The sequence below is a fragment of the Corvus moneduloides genome, chromosome 19, assembly GCF_009650955.1.
Source record: "Corvus moneduloides isolate bCorMon1 chromosome 19, bCorMon1.pri, whole genome shotgun sequence".
NCBI lineage: Eukaryota > Metazoa > Chordata > Aves > Passeriformes > Corvidae > Corvus > Corvus moneduloides.
Genome location: NC_045494.1, coordinates 7,545,711 through 7,566,795, shown reverse-complemented (window position 1 = coordinate 7,566,795; position 21,085 = coordinate 7,545,711). Strand labels below are relative to the sequence as shown.

Genomic DNA, 21,085 nt, shown 5'->3' with positions numbered 1-21,085 from the left:
CCTAAAAAGCTACGCTGTTTATTTGTTTAGAAATGTACAACTTTATTCTGAGACAAGAGAATAAAATTTAAGCATGAAACTCAGTTTATTAGATAAAAGGACAATGTCTGGACCATGAAAAGTCAAAGTCTAACAGGATGCTCCACTTCTTTGCAAAGCTAAATTTAATGAAAGAATTTAAGCTTTGTTTCACCAGGTCTTGGATACTGAACTCCTTTGGAATTCCACAGAAACTGCTGTACTCGAAGCCCTTCCTCAAAACAGATCAAACCATGGATTCCTCATTTTTGGTGACTGGCCCTGGGCACCAACCAGGAGTCAGTGTTTTAGAGCACAGTTAGGTAAACACAGGCTGGATCCAGCCCACAGGAAACTCCTTTAGTCCTGGGAATGCCGACCGCAGGCCTGTGCAACTCCCAGTGCTCTGAGCAGGGTCAGCCTGGTGCATTCCCCAGAGGAATGTGGCAACAGCCCAGATGCTCCCAGAGCCAGAGCTCAGTGACTTCAGGGCAGCACCTGATCAGCCTCTCCAGCCTCCCAGGGCTCTGCAGGGTCCCAGGCTGCAGAGGTTTGCCAGATGTGTGTGTGTGGTGCTAAATTCATCTCTGCCACTGTGCCATGCAGGGCTTTGGCTGACAAAGCCTCTCCAAACCAAACTGCAGGGGAGCGTGGTGGTGATGCAGATCCTGTGTTCCTACTTCAGAAGGATGATCTCACTGTCAGTTCTCTTGCTGCTGCTTTCCAGGAGTGACACAGCCAACCTGCTCTACCAGAGACTCAAGGGCAACCTCCACTGGCTTGCAGTGCTGTTTGGAGATCTCCACACAGCTAATCCATCGCTGGTTACAGAAATTAGGGACACTTCACTTACAGATGTTTGCAGCAGAGTGTGCTGAGCATGAGGCATTATGTAGGACAAGGCACTCTTAAATATGGTTCCACCATACTGAGACCAACACCCAAATATTTTGGTGCTTCTGGGGGATCCCAGCAGAGTCACAAGCACTATCAAGCTCGGCACAAATAGAGTTTCTGAAACAGTCCCAGCTGTATCCCAACATTGCCCTCTCCCCCTGCCTCCCTCCCAAAGACCTTTTGTGACTCACTGGACTGTTTGTCCAAAATTCCTCAGTGCCTCCAAACACTGAAGCCATTCATTGAACCTGACATTGACAGAATGCTGCTTGGTAACCGCTCCCTGACCCCCTCCTTTTCTCCATTTCCAGTCAGGTGAGATGTGCATCAGGTGAGGAGAGAGCAATGAGGTCGCCAAGCCAGATGTGGCAACAGCCTGTGCCAAACTCACTCTGAAAATCCACCCATTTTCAGAGAAGCCAAAGCCCTCTGGAAGCAGAAAAACAAATTCTTTGTGTGGCACTAACTGCTACAGGGCACGTTTTATAGCCATTCACGGAAGACAAAAAAAAAAAAAGAAAAGAAAAGCACTATTTCTGCATTAGTACACTTGGGTTCACAGAAACACAAGGCTAAAGCTATTTTAGAGAATGAAAGAAGTACACAGAGGAACACACATCTTCTCCCTGGCCAGCTGGCCCCAGTCCCCTCTGAGATGGGCTGAAGTGTAACAGCTCCAACCCCTCTGAGACAACGCCCTTGGTGTGTGCATCAACAGCTCTTCTCCCAGGGCCTCCAGCAGCACAGGCAGAGAAAAATTTGAACAGGAACATGACATTTCAAAGCAAAAAATTTATGCCAAAGCAGTACCTCTCTTTGGCGAGAGCACTGGACAGGAATCCAGGGAATCCAGACTGTTTGCCATAAACCTACATGGATGGGGAGTTCACACAGTGAGCTTCAGGTCACCACTGGAGAACTGGGGGCAATTCTGTGGTAACTGATGGGCTGTGAGGACAAATCCAGAGGAACATGGAGGCTGGAGAAGCTCACATAGCTGCAGGTGCAAGGTAACATCTGTCCAGGCACATACAGTGACTCACCAGCAGTAAATACATGTGGTCAGGACACTGCTCATTCCCTTTCCGGGGAGAACTTGCTAGGATGGGTAATTAAAAGTGTTTTTCACTTTGGTTTGAGACAACAAGCAAATATTTGTTGAGGTGAAAGGAGGGACCTGCTTTCGCTCCAACCTTGACTAAATTGCATCCTGCACTCTTATCTCTTGAAAGTTTTAAGTGGAACTGAGAGTGAAGTGGAAGAGGCTATGTCCCTGAGCACCTCTTAATCCTTCCTCATACCCAGCACTTCATTTATGATTCCATTATGCTTCCCATCTCCTTCTGCCCACTTGTCCTCAAAGGCAAGAAAAATAATCCCCCAAAACAGCAATATTAACAAGCAGGCACTTAAGGAACGCAGCGGCACAGCCAAATTCAGGTGCATTAGACATGGGCTACGTGGCCCCAAGAAGGCTGCCCTCTTATTTGGGCCACTAACAGGCTTGCAAGGGGTTGTGCTGCATTTCTGACCTTTCCAGAAGCCCATTTTCAAGTCTCCTGTATGCCTGGAGTTAGTACCAAGCATAAGCACACAACTCTCAGGAAACATGAACTAATATGCTGAGAGAGAATCTGATGGCCAAACCCTCTCCTGTCATGCACCTTATATTAGACAAAGATCTCTGAAATGCCAGCTGTGTTAAATAGTATGAACTTCCAGAATCATCAGTAAGTTTGTTTTTACCAGAATTTTCTTCTTTAATTTGCATCCTTTGAGTCTGTCCCATTTATAACAGGTTAAATCAAGCCAGCCCTATCAGGCTCCACTGTTTTCCTCTGGCCCACACTTTCCCACCACAGCTGCTCCAGCAAGTCCAGTCCCCACATCCCCAGGCCTCAGCCAAGACATCAGAGAGCCCAGAGCTACACCAAGCAAAAGCAAACACGTTCAGCACCGGATTGCAGCCCCACCTCACTGCCCAGGGGATAGGAATTTTGCTTAGTGATGAGTTCCTTCGTACCTCCACCCACTGCTCCATCCCTAACGAGCTGGAGACATCAACACAGCTTTTCATTAACTCGCTGCTTTCAAACCTCTTAAATGCCTTCAGAAAACAAAGGGATGACCGACTTCTCCTACAGTGCTTGTTCATATTTGCTCCCTTTGCTGTTGAAAACTATGAGGCAAGCATCAACAACTTGATCAAAGTTTGGCAGATGCAAGGTTTAAGGAGTCTTGTTCAAACCGCTGAGTATCTACTGAAGATCCAGAACAGTCTAAAAACCTCCAATGGAGCAATCACACAACAAGAACTGTTCTAAAACCCCTTAGGCTAATTTAAGTTTGAGACACACCATGAGTACAATGAACTGATTAGGAAAGACAGCATAAAAACCACAAATCTGCAGATCTAATCTAATACATTAAGTGGAATGAAATGGAGAATCACCAAGTGGAAAAATAAGGTACAATAAATACTGAAAAGTTGCTACCTTTTGGTTATGAAAGAGAAGAAATATTTATGTGTGGATGAGAGATTTCTAAAGGAATTCCAAAGCATTTAAACAATGGAAAATTTGAAAGGTAACTGAATTTTAAATAGGGAAGTTACCTAAATCCACTTAGGCAAAGGTGATCTCTCTGTAGATTACATCACCAATATCCACTGTGATGTATCAGTATCAGTTCCACTGTTATGTATCAGTATCTCACATGAAGAGCACAAAATCAAGCAGCTGAGTGGTTCCAGCAGGAGAGATTTTATGTCAAATCTCCCTATCAGGGTAAATATATGAAATTATTAGAGACTTCAAGTATCCCAGAGCTAAAGGCATCACTTAAAGGGTTCATTTCCATCTGAATTCTGAGGTCATTCAAAAAAATAACAAAGTTAAGACTTTGCTAGTGGCACCTGTACCACAGAGTTTTCACAAACCAAACCCCTGGAAATCTGTACAGAAGCAGCTCTGAATTCACTTAAAGCTTGACTGAGTTAGGAAAAAAAAAAAAAAAAAAGCAGTACTGTACTTTATCATGCACTCAGCAAGTTGATTTTCTGGCTGCCATCTACTCTGCAGCCTTGATCTCACAAGATCAACGGTTTAAGGGCCCAAAGCCAGACGGCCTCACTCCAACAGAGCCACTGAAAGGAGTCAAGGGATGCCATGGTGCTCCAGAGCCAAGTTGGAAGAAGTCTGGAAACACAAAGACAAGCAGGAGGGAGACTCCTTTCCCCTGATCTGGAGACTAATAAAGAGCAGGCTCTGAAGAGCACAAGCTGCTGTGGACAAAGTATTAAAAAAACCCCAAATGGCATCTTTTTAACATAAGTCACGATTTCTGTGCTTCCAAGAACAATTGTGCACATCAGTTCACTGATAGCAGACAACACTTATGCTGTTACTAATCCTGTGTGAGTACAGGAAAAGGTTTTTCATCTTTTCCACTTTCCCAAGACATGTTTTTTTCAAGCCCTGGACAAGACGACTCTGCCTGCAAGAGCCTGGCTGGTGAGCACCCAGAGTGCTGGTTCAGTTTCCATGCATCACCAGCAGTTAAAGAGGAGCAAGATGAAGGGAGGGCATGTACACACACATAAGTAAAGTGCTGCATTTTGCCTGAAGCTTTCACCTCACTGAGGTGAAATATAGACCATCTTTTCAGTCCTACAGCGTCTCCATGCAGTTACATAAAAACCAGTGTCTTCTCAGGCTCCACAGAAAATAAAAACAACCAAACACAATCCTCACAGCATGGAACAGAGATTAAAGGAAGGAAGCAAAACAATATGAATCTGAGACTGATGAATTCCAGTTTGGACAGGCTTGCCCAGAACAGCTTTATTTAATGGAAAGAATGGACTGACTTCAAACAATGCTCACTAAATCCTTCCTGAAACAAGATCCACAAACCCAGCACAATGCTCACATCCAACATAACTGCTGGCATTAACTGTCACCACAAGGTACAAATTCAAGCAATTCTTGCAGAAGCAGGTGCACATGTCAGTGCAGGTGCACTTCAAACTACCAGGAGAAATGGTTCAAGAGAGAGGCAGAAAAGATACAAAACCAGACCCTGATTGCTTTAACTAAGATGCAAATTTTAAAAAGTGGTGAAGTTCATGCCAGATTTGCCAGTGCTCAGTTGCATTCCCAGACTTGCAGCCAGCTGAATCCTGCAGCTTCATTTTTTCACTGACTTCCTGGTAATATTAAAAACAACTAGCTCAGACAGTACCTCCCCCTCAACATTCTTTATTTTTTTTCAGAGAATGCTCTTGTGTTGCAGAATTTCTTCTCTCTCCCAACTACTTCACCTGATTGTTTGCATGTAAATTTAATGCCAATTTAACCTGCCAGCCACAAAATGTACAGACCAGTCACATCATTGTCAAGCAGGGTATTAGTTTGAAGATATTGCAGAGAATTTTTCAGTACAGTTCTTCCACCAGTAGCCAGCAGATCTGCTACTGCAACAGCTGCTACAAGGGATTTCTTCAATCTGAGCAAGTGCCAGCAGTAAGTTTTTGTAATTTTCCCTCCTCTCTACAATTCAGAATATCTCCTGTAGTCCCAACATATCAACAGCCTCACTTGGCTGGGTATGATGGAAAGAAACTATAACTTAGCAGAAAGTCTAAGCCAATAGTGATGATGGCCTTGCCAGAGCAAGCAGGTGAAATGTCTACATCATGCAGGCAGCAGGAGAAAGACAACTCCAAACCCTGCATCATGCTTTTTTCCCCCCCCTTTCTTTTCTTTTTTTAAAGGAACATGGTAGCAATTATGTTTTTGCTTTTCCTCTACAAAGATCAGAAGTGCTCATGGGAACAGAACACCAGAAACATCTCATTTAATATTAAAAGTGCATGACAACAATGATTTCATTTCTTGCTCCCCAGATTTGCCTGATGTTGGTGTGCACCCAGGCTGAAGGCAGCCAACAGAGCGCGTGTCAAGTGCATTTAGAGTCTGGGGAAGAGAAAGCCAAGGAACAGGAGTACAATGCTTTTATTCCTCCTCCCCTCCCACCCCTTCTTTTTTTTCTTGTATTGTGAGAGGGGAGAATCCCAAGAGAAAGCTTAAAACAAGCACATTTCCTACAGCCATATCCTGTTTGCCAGCTCTGATACATAGCTCCAGGCAAAGTGCCCGGTACAGCATAAGAAATTTAACTAAGAAAAACCTGTAGGGACCATGATCTAGATACCAAGAGAAGTGCAGCAGCTCAGAAATAAGCCACTATAGGAAAAAACCCTGATACATCCACCCTTCAGTGACACTGATGTACAGGCTTTACAAAGCTATCTGTTTTGAGATACAGTCACAGACAAAAAGGGAAGGAAGAACAAATCAGAGTCAACTCCTGAGACATTCCCTATCAAAACAAAGAATGTGTCTAGCTGACACTGCCTTTTACTTTCCAAGCTAAATTACATCTGAAAATCCACATTCATTAACGACAAGAAAAAAAAAAAAAACCATTGAAAAAATCCCAACCAAAACCTGGCAAAACATTTTAGTGAGAAAGTGCTTCAGAAAGGAAGCATTCATAGCATAAAACCTTTAAATAGCTTCTTTGAAACTTGACTCCATTCACCTGACATATGCTATCTCAATATTTGACAAAGATTATTTGTTAGGAGTAATTTCCAGTCAAGGAACTGTGTGCCAGAACTTTTGCTTTCCATGTGGAGGTACAGTTAGTAACACCTGCCTTCCAGTGGAGCTTGATCCCAAAGCTACCTGCTTCCCTTCACAGCCCCAGGAGCACAGCAGCTCCCAGCAGCCTGCCCCTGATCTGCACAGCCCAAAAATTCTGCTTTCAAGTCACTTTTACTTGCTACAGTGAAAGAGAAATTCACTGGTGAAGTACCAGCAAGACATGACAAGGCTGGAGGTGTCAAGCTACTTTGATGATTTTATTTTTTACAGCTTGTTGCAGTGCAGAATCAAGAAGGTGAAGGTGGGCTGTGAAAAATCTGAAGCTGGGCTGTGAAAGTTCTGAAGCCTCACAGCAGCAAAGGCTCAGGAGAACTGACAAAATTAACTTCTTGCACAAGCTTTCTTCCCTAGTACACAGTACTAAAAATTCTTCATGGTTTGGAGTAGAGGCAAGGCGTAAGAGCAAGCATCCTCAGTGAGAAATTCACTCCTCCATGAATGGATCCCACGGAGTTTATACAGATTTTGCTCCTTCTGTACCCAGAACAGGGTGGCTGGAAAGAGCTATTTTCAGCTATTTGCTGGTATTTGAGGCAATGCTCCATCTGTGCTGACTGCTCAGCCTCTCACTCTGACATGAACAGACCTGCACACTCAGAACAGCCTGTTTGAGAACAGCAGCCAGAAATAATTGCAGCTACAGAGCTGGACTTGAAGAACTCAGACCTTTATCAGGTGAAACATGCAAGGGGAAGCAGCTCCAGAAAGGACTTTTCTTCAAGTTTAAAGACAAACAGAACAAGCCTGGCTCTTCTTTGGAGGAAGGCAAGCCACACCTGTGTCAATAATCCCTGGTATTTAATACTGCAGGGAGTGAAGAGTCTGCTGCAACATGTATGCCCGGCAGGGAGGAAGGAACAAGCATGTCCACGGACATGTCTCATCTTCCAAACAGCTCCAGAGCTGGATGGAAGCCAGGAGCTCTCCAGGAGGTATTCCAGCTTCAGAGCCCGACAAGGTTGTGATCTGTCTCCCTCTCAGACAGAGCTGGAGACAGGAGTACGTGTGGCAAGGGGCAAAATAATCCCAGATGCCAAGTGTTGTTTTGCTTCCTGCACGCAGAACAACTTTTAACTGCCTGTGATACTCTCTGGCAATAACTAAAGTTCACCCAGATAAAATGGGAACCAGGTATCAGCTGGTTTCATGTCTGGGCACTCACTGTAGCAGTGCAGAGAACAGCATTTGCAGCTGAGTTACCTCTGCTCCCCTCTAAACTCTCTGCCAAACTCTCTGGTACTCTCTACACAGCTCTGAAAAACTGTGTGTCAAACCTAAAACAAGGGAAAACCACACAGAGTTGGAAACACAGACAGCATTCTACACAATTATATTAAAAGGAAGTTAAAAGACAGAAAAAGACAAATCTGAGACTGCAGTGGTTATCACTGGCACCTTCATATCACTGGCACCTTCAGGCTGTGCTCCCAGGCAATGGAATGAGTGAGGAAACAAACCACTGGAGTTCTAACCTTGACCCCGACCCAGGGAACTGCTCAGTTCATGCTTTGAAAGTGTTTACAGAGGTATGCTCACAGCCATGCATAATGCAAGGCCATATTAAGGATAAAACTTTTCCCAAACATACTTTTCCCCTCCTTTGGAGCAAAATAATTATACTTAAGATGAAAGTTAATGAGTAGGTTCAAGCATTTTTTGAGAACCTGGCTGGATGAAATGTATGCTGAATTCAGAAAAATTAATATGCCTTATCAAAACAAGAGTTAATTTCAGGGGTTACGTTACTGTGCACACACCCATTTACTGGATCTCAGCACTTACCACTTTTACTTTAAATCAAGATAATTTTGGTATTTAAACAAACAGGTTAATGGGCAGGCAAGATAAAACCACTGCAGTCAAAAGCCTCTAAGTATTAGTACACACCTACACATCATAACACAGTAAAATTACTTTACAGTATGCTGGATCAATAAAAGCTAAACATAATAAAGAGCTGACGATTATCAAGAGGTGGTACTTAGACATGCTTAGAAGCACAGTATTCCTCTGAAAATTTGACAGCTTTCTCCTAGATCCCAGTTTGGCTGCCTCTCCATACAACACCTCAAGGATGCAGAAGGGACCCTTAAACAAAACCAGGAAAGGAAAACATCAAAGTAGCCACCTGCTCTGAAAAACTGCTACCATCTGTCAGGCATTCACCTGCCAAGGGAGTGGCAAATTTCTTAGCTTTCCTGCACTGGCTGGTCCTGATACAACAATCAAGGCTCAAGAGTTAATGATTTCCCTCTGGGAAAGCTCCAGGAGCCAAGCTGCAAGGCTGGGCTTTATCCCTGAACAACACTTGCAACCTGTTATTCATCCAGCCCTCCAATACGAAGCACAGAACTCCTCAGGTGAGGCTTGGAGCACAAGGTCAGTATTTTAAGGTTCATTTTTCATTTTCCTGCAGGGTTGGTCCATTTAGTGAGCTCTGAAAGCTTGTATCTTGTTACTGCATCAAGGCTGTAACCAGAGCCAGCCGCTGGCCAGAGCCCCAGCACCCTGCAGCTGTTAACCCTGTCCTGCCACAGATCACACCCAATCCCAAACCTCCTTCAGTTTGTACCCACGGCTCCATCAAGTGAAGAAAGAACTCATCCAGGCTGTGGATTTCACTGTTTTAACATCACTGTTAAACACCAGGTTTTGTTGCCTATTTCCTTTCACTTCAAAGCAGAAGGTTTTGTTTCTAAAGTGCTTTCAAGGCAGATGCTTGTTTACAGTTGGTGACTGCTCAGGTAAAACGGATCTTGGCCATTCACAAATCTGTCCTGTTCCGGAGCCTGAGCACATCCCTCCAGATTTGATTTTTGGAAATGCAATTAGTTCTACCCAGATTTGAATCTCCAGTTTCCCATGAGTGCCTGAAGCACTTCAAAATGCAGTTACAGGATGCAACTGAATATATCTGAGTATCTCTGAATCTGCTGCTTAAAGAGAAGGACTCTGCTTTTTGCTGCAAGCACAGTGTGTTTGGGAATAACTCACAGATGCTCAGGAACACAAATTCCATGTGCCAGAAGTCTGCTCTGAAAGAATGCTTCCAGGTGACTGATGAGGCTTAAATATTTTCCTCCTCCTGGCACACCTCCTCCTCCAAACAGGTGTATAAAAACTTCTCTATCTCACCAAGAGTAGAGAGAAAACAGCAGTTTGACATCACAGTGTTAGAACTTGGAAAGCTTATTGTGACTTAGACCTTGGCAAAAAAATAACCCACAGGAGAGCTGCAGTCCCAACCAGCACTTTGTATTGGCTTCCCCTCCAGTGAAGAACTAGGGCTGAACAGCCAGACAGGTGCACCTTCATCAAAACCAACAAGGGCAGATTCCCTGGAATCAAGAGAAAAACCTGAGACAAATATAAAATAAATATCTTCCCAGTGGGGCTATTTGAGGCAGGCTCCAAATTCCACTCTCCCCATCATCACTTTACCAAAGAGTTTTTACATCATTCCCCACTTTCTACCTCCTCTGTTAATACCCACAACTGACCCTTCTGGAGGTTCTGTTGATGCCATGAAGATTTTTCCCTTTTCTTTTATACCCGTTATACCTTTTTACAACTTCTGTATTCCTGGTGCTTTTTGCCTCCATTCTTGGACTTGTCAAGCTGAGAGACTCAACATCTTAGAAGCTTTGTAGTTAGGGATCAGTGTGCCCCAGACACCAAGGTCCTCTCCAGAACACATTCTGTAAACTGAGATAGAACCATCCAGGGGAAGGTTCCTTGGGGAGGGGGGCTCACTTGAGCCTCTCATTGGGGAACTTTTGACAGATCTGCTAATTAGTAACACCAATAATGTTAGACCCGGTCTTTTGGGGGTGTGCATTTGACCTGGATGTGTGCACCTAAGGATCCTTAAAATAAATACCAAGGTAAAATCCCTTTTCCCCTTCTAACCGTGTTTGATTCTTGATTTTAAGACCAGGAAAAGGCATCACTGTGCTGGCACCATCCAAGTGCACAACAAGGCCAAATCACAGGATGCACCAGCAACAAGGGAACTGCTCCACACAACCTGGCTCCAGGGGCCTGGTCAATTATTCAAGGTATAAACTCCAGGCAGTTCATTCATAATATGAACAAAGACACCAGCAAAAATAAAAAAAAGAATATATGTCTTCAGGGCTTGAATATAATTGACTGATGAATTGCAGGGGTTTTTTTTCTCATTCATGCATTTTAAAGGATTTGCTTTCTGCCTGTGGTCAGATTCAGACCTTGGAAAAGCCCTAGCCATATATAAAGAGCATGGGGTATCTATTTAAACACGTTCCCAGGTCTCTGATGTCTCCAAGAAACTGAGCAGACACAACTACAGCACTCTGCAGGTTCCAAACAAAATTAAGGTACACAGAAGCATTAGCAAGTTATAATCAAGGGCCTGCCTTTTTGCTGCACTTTGGATCTACAGTAACTGCAACACTTGTTAGCTGTCACAGACACTGCAAGCTCCAAGCAGTGAGGAGGATGGAGGAGAACACTGCCACTTGGTGGAAAAAGGGGATAGGAAACATTTGCAACTGCTCCAATTACAAATACTTCCACAGGGATGTTCCGTCTCCCCCCATCCCAAGTGAATTTCTTAACAGCATGGCTGGTGCAGCTCCACCAGTGCCCCCACAGCCACACCCCAGCACGGCACTGGGCTGCCTCCACAGCCCCACCTTTCCCAGTGCCAGCTGGCTCTACAGCTACAATTTAGCATTCAAAAAAAGCCCAAAAGGCCAAAGGAGACAATTTCCCTTTTCACCTGTGTTTAAAGGCATCTATTAAAGATGACATGGAAGTCTGAAACCAGCACTTTCAGACTAAGTTCAGCTTTGCCTCCCTGCTACTCTTCTCAAATCCTTACCTTTCATGCTACACTGGGATAGCAGGAATTACATTTTACCTTTATTTATTTCCTTTAATTTACATTTTCAGTTCTTGCAGAGCTACTAGTGCACAGTCTACCAAGATACCAAAAGCTTTTTATTTTTAATCCATTCATTGTTTCTTTGCTTCCTCACTGAAGCTGAAATGCTGCTCTGTGGCCATGTGTGGCTCTTCTCCAGAAGCACAAAACGCACCTGGACAGCAGCACATGAAAGCCACTGAAAGCACGAGGCTTTCTAAATAAGCCAACAAGAAATGTCAGTGACATATTAAAGCAGCAGCCACACAACTCAGTGGTACAATTTCTGTCGTATATCATTACTCAGACAAGAGCAACTACACTCTAATTCTGTTCTTTCTCTCTGCCAGACCTATTCTCCACTGCCCTGAAGTCCTACAGCTCTTTTAGAGAAGACAGAAATGCACTCACTTGCAACAAGGCCCTACTGCACAACTTCAAAAACTTGATTCACACCAAATTTATCTTTTAAGGAAAACCCATATTTTTCTTTCACAGTACACATTTGAATCCAGCAGTTTTTATAGAAACATCTTGCTAGCACGTTTACCAGGGCAAAAATACAGAAGTAGAAAAAGGATAAAAGTGAGAGATTCCCTTTCCCTCTGTTTCAAAAAAAAATATTATTTATTACAACAAGGAAAGGAGACAATACATTCCATTTCCAAGTGCCTGGGAGCCATTTCACACACTGAGACTTTACCAGCTGCAGTGCAGCTGCCAAGATTTTCAGCTGTGCATCACTGTAAATCCATAAGAACATTGTGGGACCTGGAAGAAGGTGCTGCTATAAAACTAATTCAAATAGAATAGCTAAACACATCCATTTGCCTTCACCTTAGCCTATCAAAGCCCTGTGGTAAATCAAATTCTCTACAGAATTTCGCTTTGCAGCACAGTCCTCTGGCTTTTGTAGCAGAGTTTAGGGACTGTCTGGATCCTTGAAGAAGCTGCTGGATAAAATAAATGCCCTTGCACTTGTTCATCACTCAGCATCCCTGATGAACAGGACTGCTTGTACAGAACTAACATAAGAAATTTAAACACAGCTGTCTTTAGTTTCAAATGGATTTGGTCTTTTGTGCTCCAGCTTTTACCCTGATCCATGTTCCCGTGTGCTGTTAAACGCCTGCTGTTCAGCAGAAACAAGGTGTAATCCCAAGATAAAGATGATTTCAACTCTTTTTGATAATAGCTATTATGTGGGGATCTTAATTCACTTTTTAAATTTATTCTGTGACCTTTAAAAAACTGCTTCCTTCAGAAGGAGAGAGCTGGAGACAACTGAATTGATTTTGACACCTTCCATGGCCTCTAAGAGCACAGGATCATTTATTCATTAAGTTGTTCTAAATGAAGAAATTACTCCAACTAACGCTGGTCATACAGAATTCTGTACTGGATGCTGCACCTCCCACATCACTGCAAAATAGGTGAGATGCTGTCAGGAAACTTCAGATCTAATACACAACATGACTGAATTCATGACTAAATTCACCTTCCTTGTGATTCAGCCTGTGATCTCTTAACTGCCTCTGGCAGAAGCCAGAACTAAAGTCAAAAACACAGGTTAAAGCTACAAAAGGGGTGGAACTCACTAGAGATCACAAATGAACACCCAGCCATGCTGTTAAGACTTATTCCTCTTGTACTGAGCTTCCCCCCCACCACCAGACCACACTTTCAAATACCTTTAGATCACCAGCCTCAGGTTTTTCAGTCTCTGAATCGTCATCTTCCTACAAGACAAGAATTTACAGGATTAAGCTTAAAGAGCAGGCCTGGCAAGTAACTGCACTTACAGCAAAGGGCATTCAGCAGCCCAGCAGCAGTCCAAGACCCTTTCCACGGAGGGTAGTTCTGCCCCACCCCCTCATAACCAGAAAATAAGTCCTACAGTCAGGGGAAGAAGTGTTTGCTTGGTTTTGGGGGTTTTTGTAGGCAAAAGCATCACTCAGTAGCAGCTGTCCCTGCAAAACTCATGCAGCTCTGGAATGCTTGGAACTAAACAACAAAAAGCAGCAGAGCTGGGGAAAAAAGCATTTGTCCTTTGATAATTCTGGTCCCCTCCAGCTGGCAGGTGGTGACTGAAGAGCCTCTGTTCAGCAGTACCCACAGAAAAAAGCAGCATTTGCAAGACCTGTGATAGTCCCAAGCATGAGCAACACACACAGGACACACAGCTGGCCTGCCACCAAACCAAACATGCAGGCTTGGAGAGGGTCTGGCCTAGCACCAAGTTCCAGGGATCCAGTGATCCAGCAGACACAACTTTCTTGCTGATGCAGAGCTCTCGTGCCTTGCTTGCAGATGCTGTGAACCTCCACAGAAAGGGAACACTGACAAATGCCAGGTAACAGTCTCCATTTTTAAAAATTTCTTTTATGAACCAGAAATAAACCAAAGAACTGGGGGAACTTCTGCCCTGTGAGAGCTTAAAATACTGAACACAGTATTGTGTGAAAACCCACACCATGTGAGCAGGAAGCTCCAGTTTGGTCCCCACTGGCAGTAAAGCTGCTGTCCCCTCACTGGGCACCCCCCAGGTACCCCTGTTTCTAGACCTAACACATACTCTGGGTTCAAAACAAGTTTGAGCAGCAGAAAGTGTTTTTCATGCTCACACAACTCAGCAAAATGGTTTTTCTTCCAAACTTTCCCACAAACTTCAACGTTGGCCCCAAAACAAGAACGTGGTGTTTCAGCTTCAAAAAGGGAAACAGAAGAAAAAGTGAAATGATAGGTGCAACTGAAAGGAAGAGTTTACAAGGAACTGCCCACCTCAGAGTATTGGCACCTGAGCCAGTTCTGACAGGACAAGCTAGAGACTGACCACACAATAATGTCAGTAAGTTTTAATTGACTGAATTAAGATGCCTCTCCCACAGATGTGAGACATCAAACTCCTTCACTTTGGCTACTCTCCAGCTTCCCTTTCTGAAAGATGCACATATGACAGTAATTCAGCCCTGACTGTCAAGGGTTAATTACAGTGAGTTTGTAACTAGAAAAGAACCAAGTAGCTTGGGGTTTATCACAAACGAGATTGCTCTCCCCTCTACAGTCTCTATTATACAGATAAAAGTGATTTTCATCAAAGCAATAATGGGTTGAATTATCCATGCTGCAGACAGTAGCTGAAAAAGCTCTCAAAAACTCCTTACCTAGCAGGGAATAACAACATTAACAAACAAAGCAGCATTACTGAGAGCTGCCTTTGAAAATAAACAGAGGCTTTTCAGTCACTGTTAAAGTAGTTAAAAGACCCACTGAGTTGTACAGAGCAAAGCCCAGGACAGCCTGAATCCACCTCGTCCTGTTTTCTAAAAACAACTCATAACCAACATGAGCTACTAGCACAAGCAATGCCAAGGAAGTTTTCAAGTCTGCTCAGAGAATATTTAATGGAAAAAAAAAGGAAAGCATCTTGTGCAACCTGTACTGTAACCACACACCTATGCAAGGTCCACCAGAGTGCTTGACTGATTGATTGCCCTTATCTGAACAGCAGCTGATGACAGACAGCTGCAACCTGCACCAAAACTGTGTATGCAATAAAGCCACTCCATTTACAACCCCTTCACAGTGCTAACTGAACACAGCTGAGCTTGGCAAGCACCTGGATCACACACAGGGCTTTCTCTGAACTAAAGAGACCTCACTGAAACAGAGTCCAGAAGTGCTGGATATAAAAAGAAGAGTCACTGAAGCAGTAAAGAAGCTTCACTGCTTTGCTAAGGGAGACACAGGGGCAACAGAACAGCACTTAAAGCAAGAAGAAGAGACTGAAATTTCTGGGCTGCTACTTGGGCAGACAGATGGCAGAAAAGAGTGTCTCCTAAGAGACTGATCTAACATACACACAGTAGATTTCAGTGAGGAAAAGCTACAGGAGTAGCCCTGGGTTTTTGGCTATGTGGTAGAGGAAAGAACTAGAATAGAGAGAAAATAACACAGTGGTAGCAAAAGGCTGACGATAAAGAAAGCGGATGAGAGCTTCCCTTTTCCCCCCTCCAAACTTATTGTTTCACTCTCCCAGACACAGGGCAGAACTACACATCCTCATGTTTGATGCAGCTGCATCCACAGACTGTGAGCTCCGTGCCCTGTCCCACCACACTGTGGTCACCTCAGTCCTCAGGTGACATCAGACACTTGCCATGCACCTGTGACAGACAAAAGCCACCCACATGTAGACAGGACACTGTTACATCAAGGTGACCTGATGTAGGGAGTGGATTGAGCTGCACACAAAAGAATAATTTAAGACAGCACAGAAGTTTATGCTTTTTAATCCACCAGCTGACAGTGTGGTCCTCTTACAAGGTTCTTGTATATCAACTACATTTAAAGAAAAGCTTTCATTTAGAGTGGCTGTAACAGCCTTTTTCCCCTAAAAGAGTCCAACGACACCAACACAGTAACGAGCAACACGAGCTGTGCCAAGCTGCTGATGGGTTTCAAGGCAAATGCTTTCTATGTGAAAACAAAGTGAAAAGGAATAGTTGGGAAGTGCTGAAACCCACACCAGGAGTCAGATATTCTGGGTTCCATCACGGGTCGCTATTCGGGTTTCTTTTTTGAAAGAGAAAAGCCTCTACAACCCGTGTAAGGGGTCAAGACAAGCTCCCGGAGCAGAGAGGTACTTACTGACTGCCTGCTGTTCTCATCATCCTCCTCTTCGTACCCTTCCTCCTCCCCATCCAGGCGGGTAAAGTCGTCTTCTCCGTACCCAACTGACACCAGGCCTCCTTTCTCTCCTGAGGAAGAAGAGAAAAGGAAAACGGTGAGGAAAGGGAAGGTGGCAGCGTGCGGGGCCTTCCCCTCACAGACGGGAAAGCGCCAGGCCGGCGCGGGCCGCGCGGGGGGAACCCTGGCTACCCACCCACCACCTGCCCCGGCCCCCTGCCCGCCCTCACCCGTGGGCGCTCCCCCATCGCTCCCCGCTGTGCCGGCCTCGCTGTCCGACTCCGGGTCCGAGTCCTCGGCGTAAACCGCCAGCGAGGAGAGAACGCTGCGCTTCGCCGCCGCCATCTTCCGCCTCAGCCGCGGCGCACTTCCGGCGCGCGGGGATGACGCTGGCGGCGCGGTCACCATGGCAACGCTGCCCTTCTTCCGCCCTCAGCGGGCCCACGGTACATCGGTGGAATCCCGCCCTCACAGCTAGAGGAGAAACCCCTCAGGGGGCTTACGGCCGGAGGAGAAAACTCCCAGCGAGGCGGAGCAGAGCGTCTGGGGATGGAGGGGTGAAGGGGAGAGGGGATAAAAAGGAGCAGGCTGGCCCTTTAATTGAAGCTGGTGACGTCACTTTGTGGCGCCACGACAGCACCTGCCGGGTGTGGAGCGAGTGTGGAGGGTGGGGGCCGGGCCGGGCCGGGGCGGAGGTGGGACGGGGGATGTGATGGGCGGTGGGAGGACACAGGCCCCCTGGGAAGGAATGGGCGGTGGGTGAGAAGGAGCCGCCTGCCCCCATCCCCCTCCCCCATCCATGTCGGGTGCGAGAGGGTCTGGTGGGCAGCGAGCCCCCACCCCGCTATGAGCCCCCATGGAGAGGGGGCTGACCCAGAGTAAACATCCTGTGGCCCTCTGCAGTGAGGGGGTCTGGATAAGCATCCCTGAGAGACACGGCAAAAGGGGGAGGGTGGCAGGGCAGTTGTGGGGGAGCTCGTGCAGGTGGCGGTGGGTCGGGGCAGTCCTCGGGCAGAGGAGGCTGGCAGCGCCCGGGTCCAGCTCAGGTTCCTGTCACCGTTCGCAGCATCCTTAGGATGAGCGGGAAGGCTCCCCCGGGCCTGGAGGACAGGGTCCGGAAAACGCTGCAGAAAGTCTTCGGGTTCGAGTCTTTCAAGACTTCCCTGCAGGAAAGTGCGACCATGGCTGTGGCGAGAGGTGAGGCTCGGCATGGGAGACGTGTGGAGGAGCACGGCCGGGTGTCCATCTCTCCGTGTGGGGATGACACTGCAGGAGTTGGTATCGAGCCTGCTGTGAGCACACGTCACCTGGACTAAGCAGGATCACCCGGCCCTCCTCTGCTCTGAGGTGGTTTCGGTGGCCCAGGAGCACGTGCTGCACACGAGCTCTGCATCTTCTTTCATTTGTTTTGTAACACCATGGTTGCATCAGCCATGGAAATGGGAAATGGTGAAGTGCAGCATTGTTGGTGTCTTCTCTGGTTGTCTCTTCACACCTGCCCAGTGTGTTTGTGATCAGATGGCCTCAAACCTGTTAACATTCAGACATTTTCAGAGTAAAACTGTCCTTGTGTTAGAGACAGTACCAGTGGAGGACTTGATTTCTTGGCATAGCTGAGATCCTCAGAATCATGGGGCCATTATCAGAAACATTTTTGTGCTGGTGTTGACACACCCCCCAACACCCAGCTGGGGGTGGACAGGCAGCTCACACAAACAAGCTGCCAGCTCCCTCAGCAGCTCTCTCAGTGTGAATCAGAACAGTGCCCAGTTCAGTTTCCATCTATCACCACTCAACAGACCTGCCAGAAGTGGGGTTCTATGTGCAAGGTGTCTCTGCCTATTAACCTGGTGTCATTGGCACCTCCCTGGCTTGAATTGAATCCTGGTTAGTGTGGGAACAGTCACTCCCTGCAGGGTATTACCCATGGGGTTGAGATTTCCACCTCCTGTTTCCTATGAGGGACCTTTCTGGGATAAGCTTTGAGAGGACGTGGTGAAGTTCTGTCATGGGGCTGGTAATGTGGTAAGTGGAGGTCTGTAAAATGAGGGAGAGCAGCTTTTCTGGAGGAGATTTAGCATGAATACCTTCACTTCATCTTGGTTTCTGTGTATTTTCTGGTACTTTTGTACTGCTGCCTCTAAAGGTTTACAAAGCAATCTGAGGTTCTTTGAAGGAAACCACTGCTGGCATGCAAAGTATTGCTGTGCTTTTCGAACCTAAAATGAAGTTGTTTTGTTGCTATACCACCTGGTACATGCACACATGTGCTGTTTCTGCCCACCCCTCCAGCCTGAGCCCCAGGAACTCACCACCACTCAGAAGCCTTGAGCTTTCTTCTGTTGTTTTTGCAGGAGAGAAGGATGTCTTTGTGTGCATGCCCACAGGGGCAGGGAAATCCTTGTGCTACCAGCTTCCTGCAGTTCTGGCAGTGGGCATCACCATTGTCATTTCACCTCTGATTGCACTGATTCAGGTAACTGTCTCCTGTTAGCTGGGGAACAGCAGTCAGGGAAGGGGTTGGGAGACTCTGGAGGCACAGCTGCCTCTTGCCTTTCTGCCCACAAGTCTCTGCTGCTGATGTCTCTGGATTCTCCTGATACCTCAATGTACTTTCCTTACCCTGGGATGGGTGAGGACAGCAGAGTATCTCTTGTATGGTACTTTGCATTTCTCTAGAAGGATGTTTTTTCCTTCAATAATAACCCGGTGGTTTTTATAACTGGGCCTTCCTCCATTTTCTCCAGACATAAGCAGCAAAGCAGAGTTAACTCAAATGCACCAAAAGATGGCTCTTTCCCCAGAAAAAAACCTGCCCTTTTACCTATAAAGTAGTAACTCCAGGAGTGATGAAGTTGCCTTTGAGGGCACAATTCATTCTGCATCAAAATGTCTTTTCGTTGCAGTCAGTCTGTGATGGGAAGAAGGTGGTTTGGCAGAGCTGCTCCATGAGCACTTTCATCTGTGAGACTTTTTTTCCTCTATTTTGCCTTTTTTACTGTTTCATCACCTGTTGGGAGAAACAATTCCCTGTAAGAGCAGCTGTAGCATTGCTTAGACTTGTGTAGACCATTAGCACTGCCTGACATCTGGTGCTGCAGGCTGCTGGTTTAGGGTTTGTTGTTTGTGGAATGATTTTAACTCCTTCACAGTCTCACTGTAATACACATTAAGAATTATAGCAGGCTTGGTGATACTTCTCAGAAAGATACTATAAAGAGTGAATTTTTTCCAAGTGTGAGGATTACTGATTAAACTCCAGCATGGCCAATATTACAAGTGGAAGTTAAGATATACCATTGATAAGAACAGGTTAAGATGAGCTCGATGAGTCTTAGGGAAAAGAGCTGGAGTGAACCTCCAGGGTCTTCTCATCAAGCCCTGAGAAGGGGTGGCTGTGCCTGAAGTGATCATGATGTGTTTCAGTGTAGCCAAACTTCAGGAGTTCAGCCTGTGCAGCTTGTTACAGGGAAGGCTGGGGGGTGACTGTGTGAACAGAAAACAGAAGCAGATATTAAATCAATGACTGAAACCAGATATTGAGTAAAATAATGAGATACCTGTTTTTCAGGACTATTCATATCCTGAAATGTTGGGTGCTAGTCAAGTGCAAGTGAGCAGGGGACAGGGAAGTGAATTTGTTTGCTCAGTGTTCATCTGGACGCGATGCCGCGCTTTCTTCTTGGTTTTCATGACATGATTCTCATCCATGCTTCTGGTTCTGCTGCAGTGGTGATTTGCGTGATCCTTATACTTTATCCTGTCTCAATTGTGTTAGAACATCCTTCAGTTATTTTGGAGTGAAATGCTCCCTGTTCTTGCAGGGTGGGAGTGTTCATTTTCCATCTGTGACAACTCCATGGTGTAAATACTGAGACGTGTTGGTGCCTTGTTCAGCTCACGGTGCCTGTGATGAGTTGTTTTGCACAGATCCCTGCTGATGTTCCCTAGCAGCAAAAAGACTGTCTTAAAGTGAATGGATGCACAAAAATGCAGTTGAATGTAAGAGCTGGATGGAACTCACAGGTGAAGAAAAAGGCATCTGGAATTGATGTAAATAACAGGACTGTAGGTGTGTGTTGTCCCGGGATTTGATCCTGGAGGTGGAACTGGGGCCTCACCTAGCTCTCCCTACTGATCTCTTGGTGCTGGTGACTTTCTTTATTCCCATTTGATTTTCATTTCAATTTTGTATTCGCTCTAGGATCAAGTAGATCACCTGCTGGCTCTGAAGATCAAAGCCTGCTCTCTGAACTCCAAGCTGTCTGCCCAGGAGAAGAAAACCATCCTGGCTGACTTGGCAAGTGAGAAGCCCCAAGTGAAGCTCCTGTACCTCACCCCAGAGATGGCAGCTGCCTCTTCCTTCCAGCCAACACTGACCTCCCTGGTGTCCAGGAACCTCCTGTCCTACCTGGTCATTGATGAAGCTCACTGTGTGTCCCAGTGGGGACACGACTTCCGCCCTGACTACTTGCGCCTGGGCGCTCTGCGCGCCCGCATCCCCCACACCCCCTGCGTTGCCCTGACTGCCACTGCCACCAGGGAGGTCCAGGAGGACGTGGTGGCAGCACTCAAGCTCAAGCAGCCGCTTTCCACCTTTAAGACTCCTTGTTTCAGATCTAACTTGTTCTATGATGTGCAGTTCAAAGAGCTCCTGACTGATCCGTACGCCAACTTGAAGGATTTCTGTCTGAAGGCGCTTGAAGTGAAGGGCACCACCGGGGTACGTTTTACCTTTAGGGAAGAAAACTAAACTGGACAAAATCTACCTTAATGGTCCTTGACCTTCTAGGGGTTGGTGGGGCCCTGCCAGATCTGTGACAGGAAGGGAGGAGGTCCCAGCAAG

The 21,085-nt window shown here is 46.0% G+C and overlaps 2 protein-coding genes across 10 annotated transcripts in view; one reads left to right on the top strand and one right to left on the bottom strand.

Moving 5' to 3' along the window:
* SAP30BP (SAP30 binding protein) overlaps positions 1-16,616 on the bottom strand; it is a 29,929-nt gene extending 13,313 nt beyond the window's left edge. The window contains exons 1-3 of one of the 2 annotated variants that reach the window (XM_032128595.1): positions 16,470-16,616; positions 16,201-16,310; positions 13,242-13,289 (exon numbers count right to left, since the gene is read on the bottom strand). In XM_032128595.1, coding sequence (XP_031984486.1) covers positions 13,242-13,289; positions 16,201-16,310; positions 16,470-16,584 — 273 coding nt within the window. In that variant the 5' untranslated portion in view covers positions 16,585-16,616. The remainder of the gene's footprint in view (positions 1-13,241; positions 13,290-16,200; positions 16,311-16,469) is intronic. The other variant, XM_032128596.1, reaches the window with a different exon arrangement.
* Positions 16,617-16,625: 9 nt separating this feature from the next.
* RECQL5 (RecQ like helicase 5) overlaps positions 16,626-21,085 on the top strand; it is a 38,583-nt gene continuing 34,123 nt past the window's right edge. For 4 of the 8 annotated variants that reach the window (XR_004243747.1, XR_004243746.1, XR_004243748.1 and 1 more), the window contains exons 1-4: positions 16,692-16,796; positions 17,306-17,436; positions 18,594-18,715; positions 20,444-20,962. Coding sequence is in view for 5 of the 8 variants with exons in the window: in XM_032128593.1 (XP_031984484.1) it covers positions 16,789-16,796; positions 17,306-17,436; positions 18,594-18,715; positions 20,444-20,962 (780 nt within the window). In the remaining 3 variants the exon portion in view is untranslated. The other 4 variants (XM_032128590.1, XM_032128588.1, XM_032128589.1 and 1 more) reach the window with 4 other exon arrangements.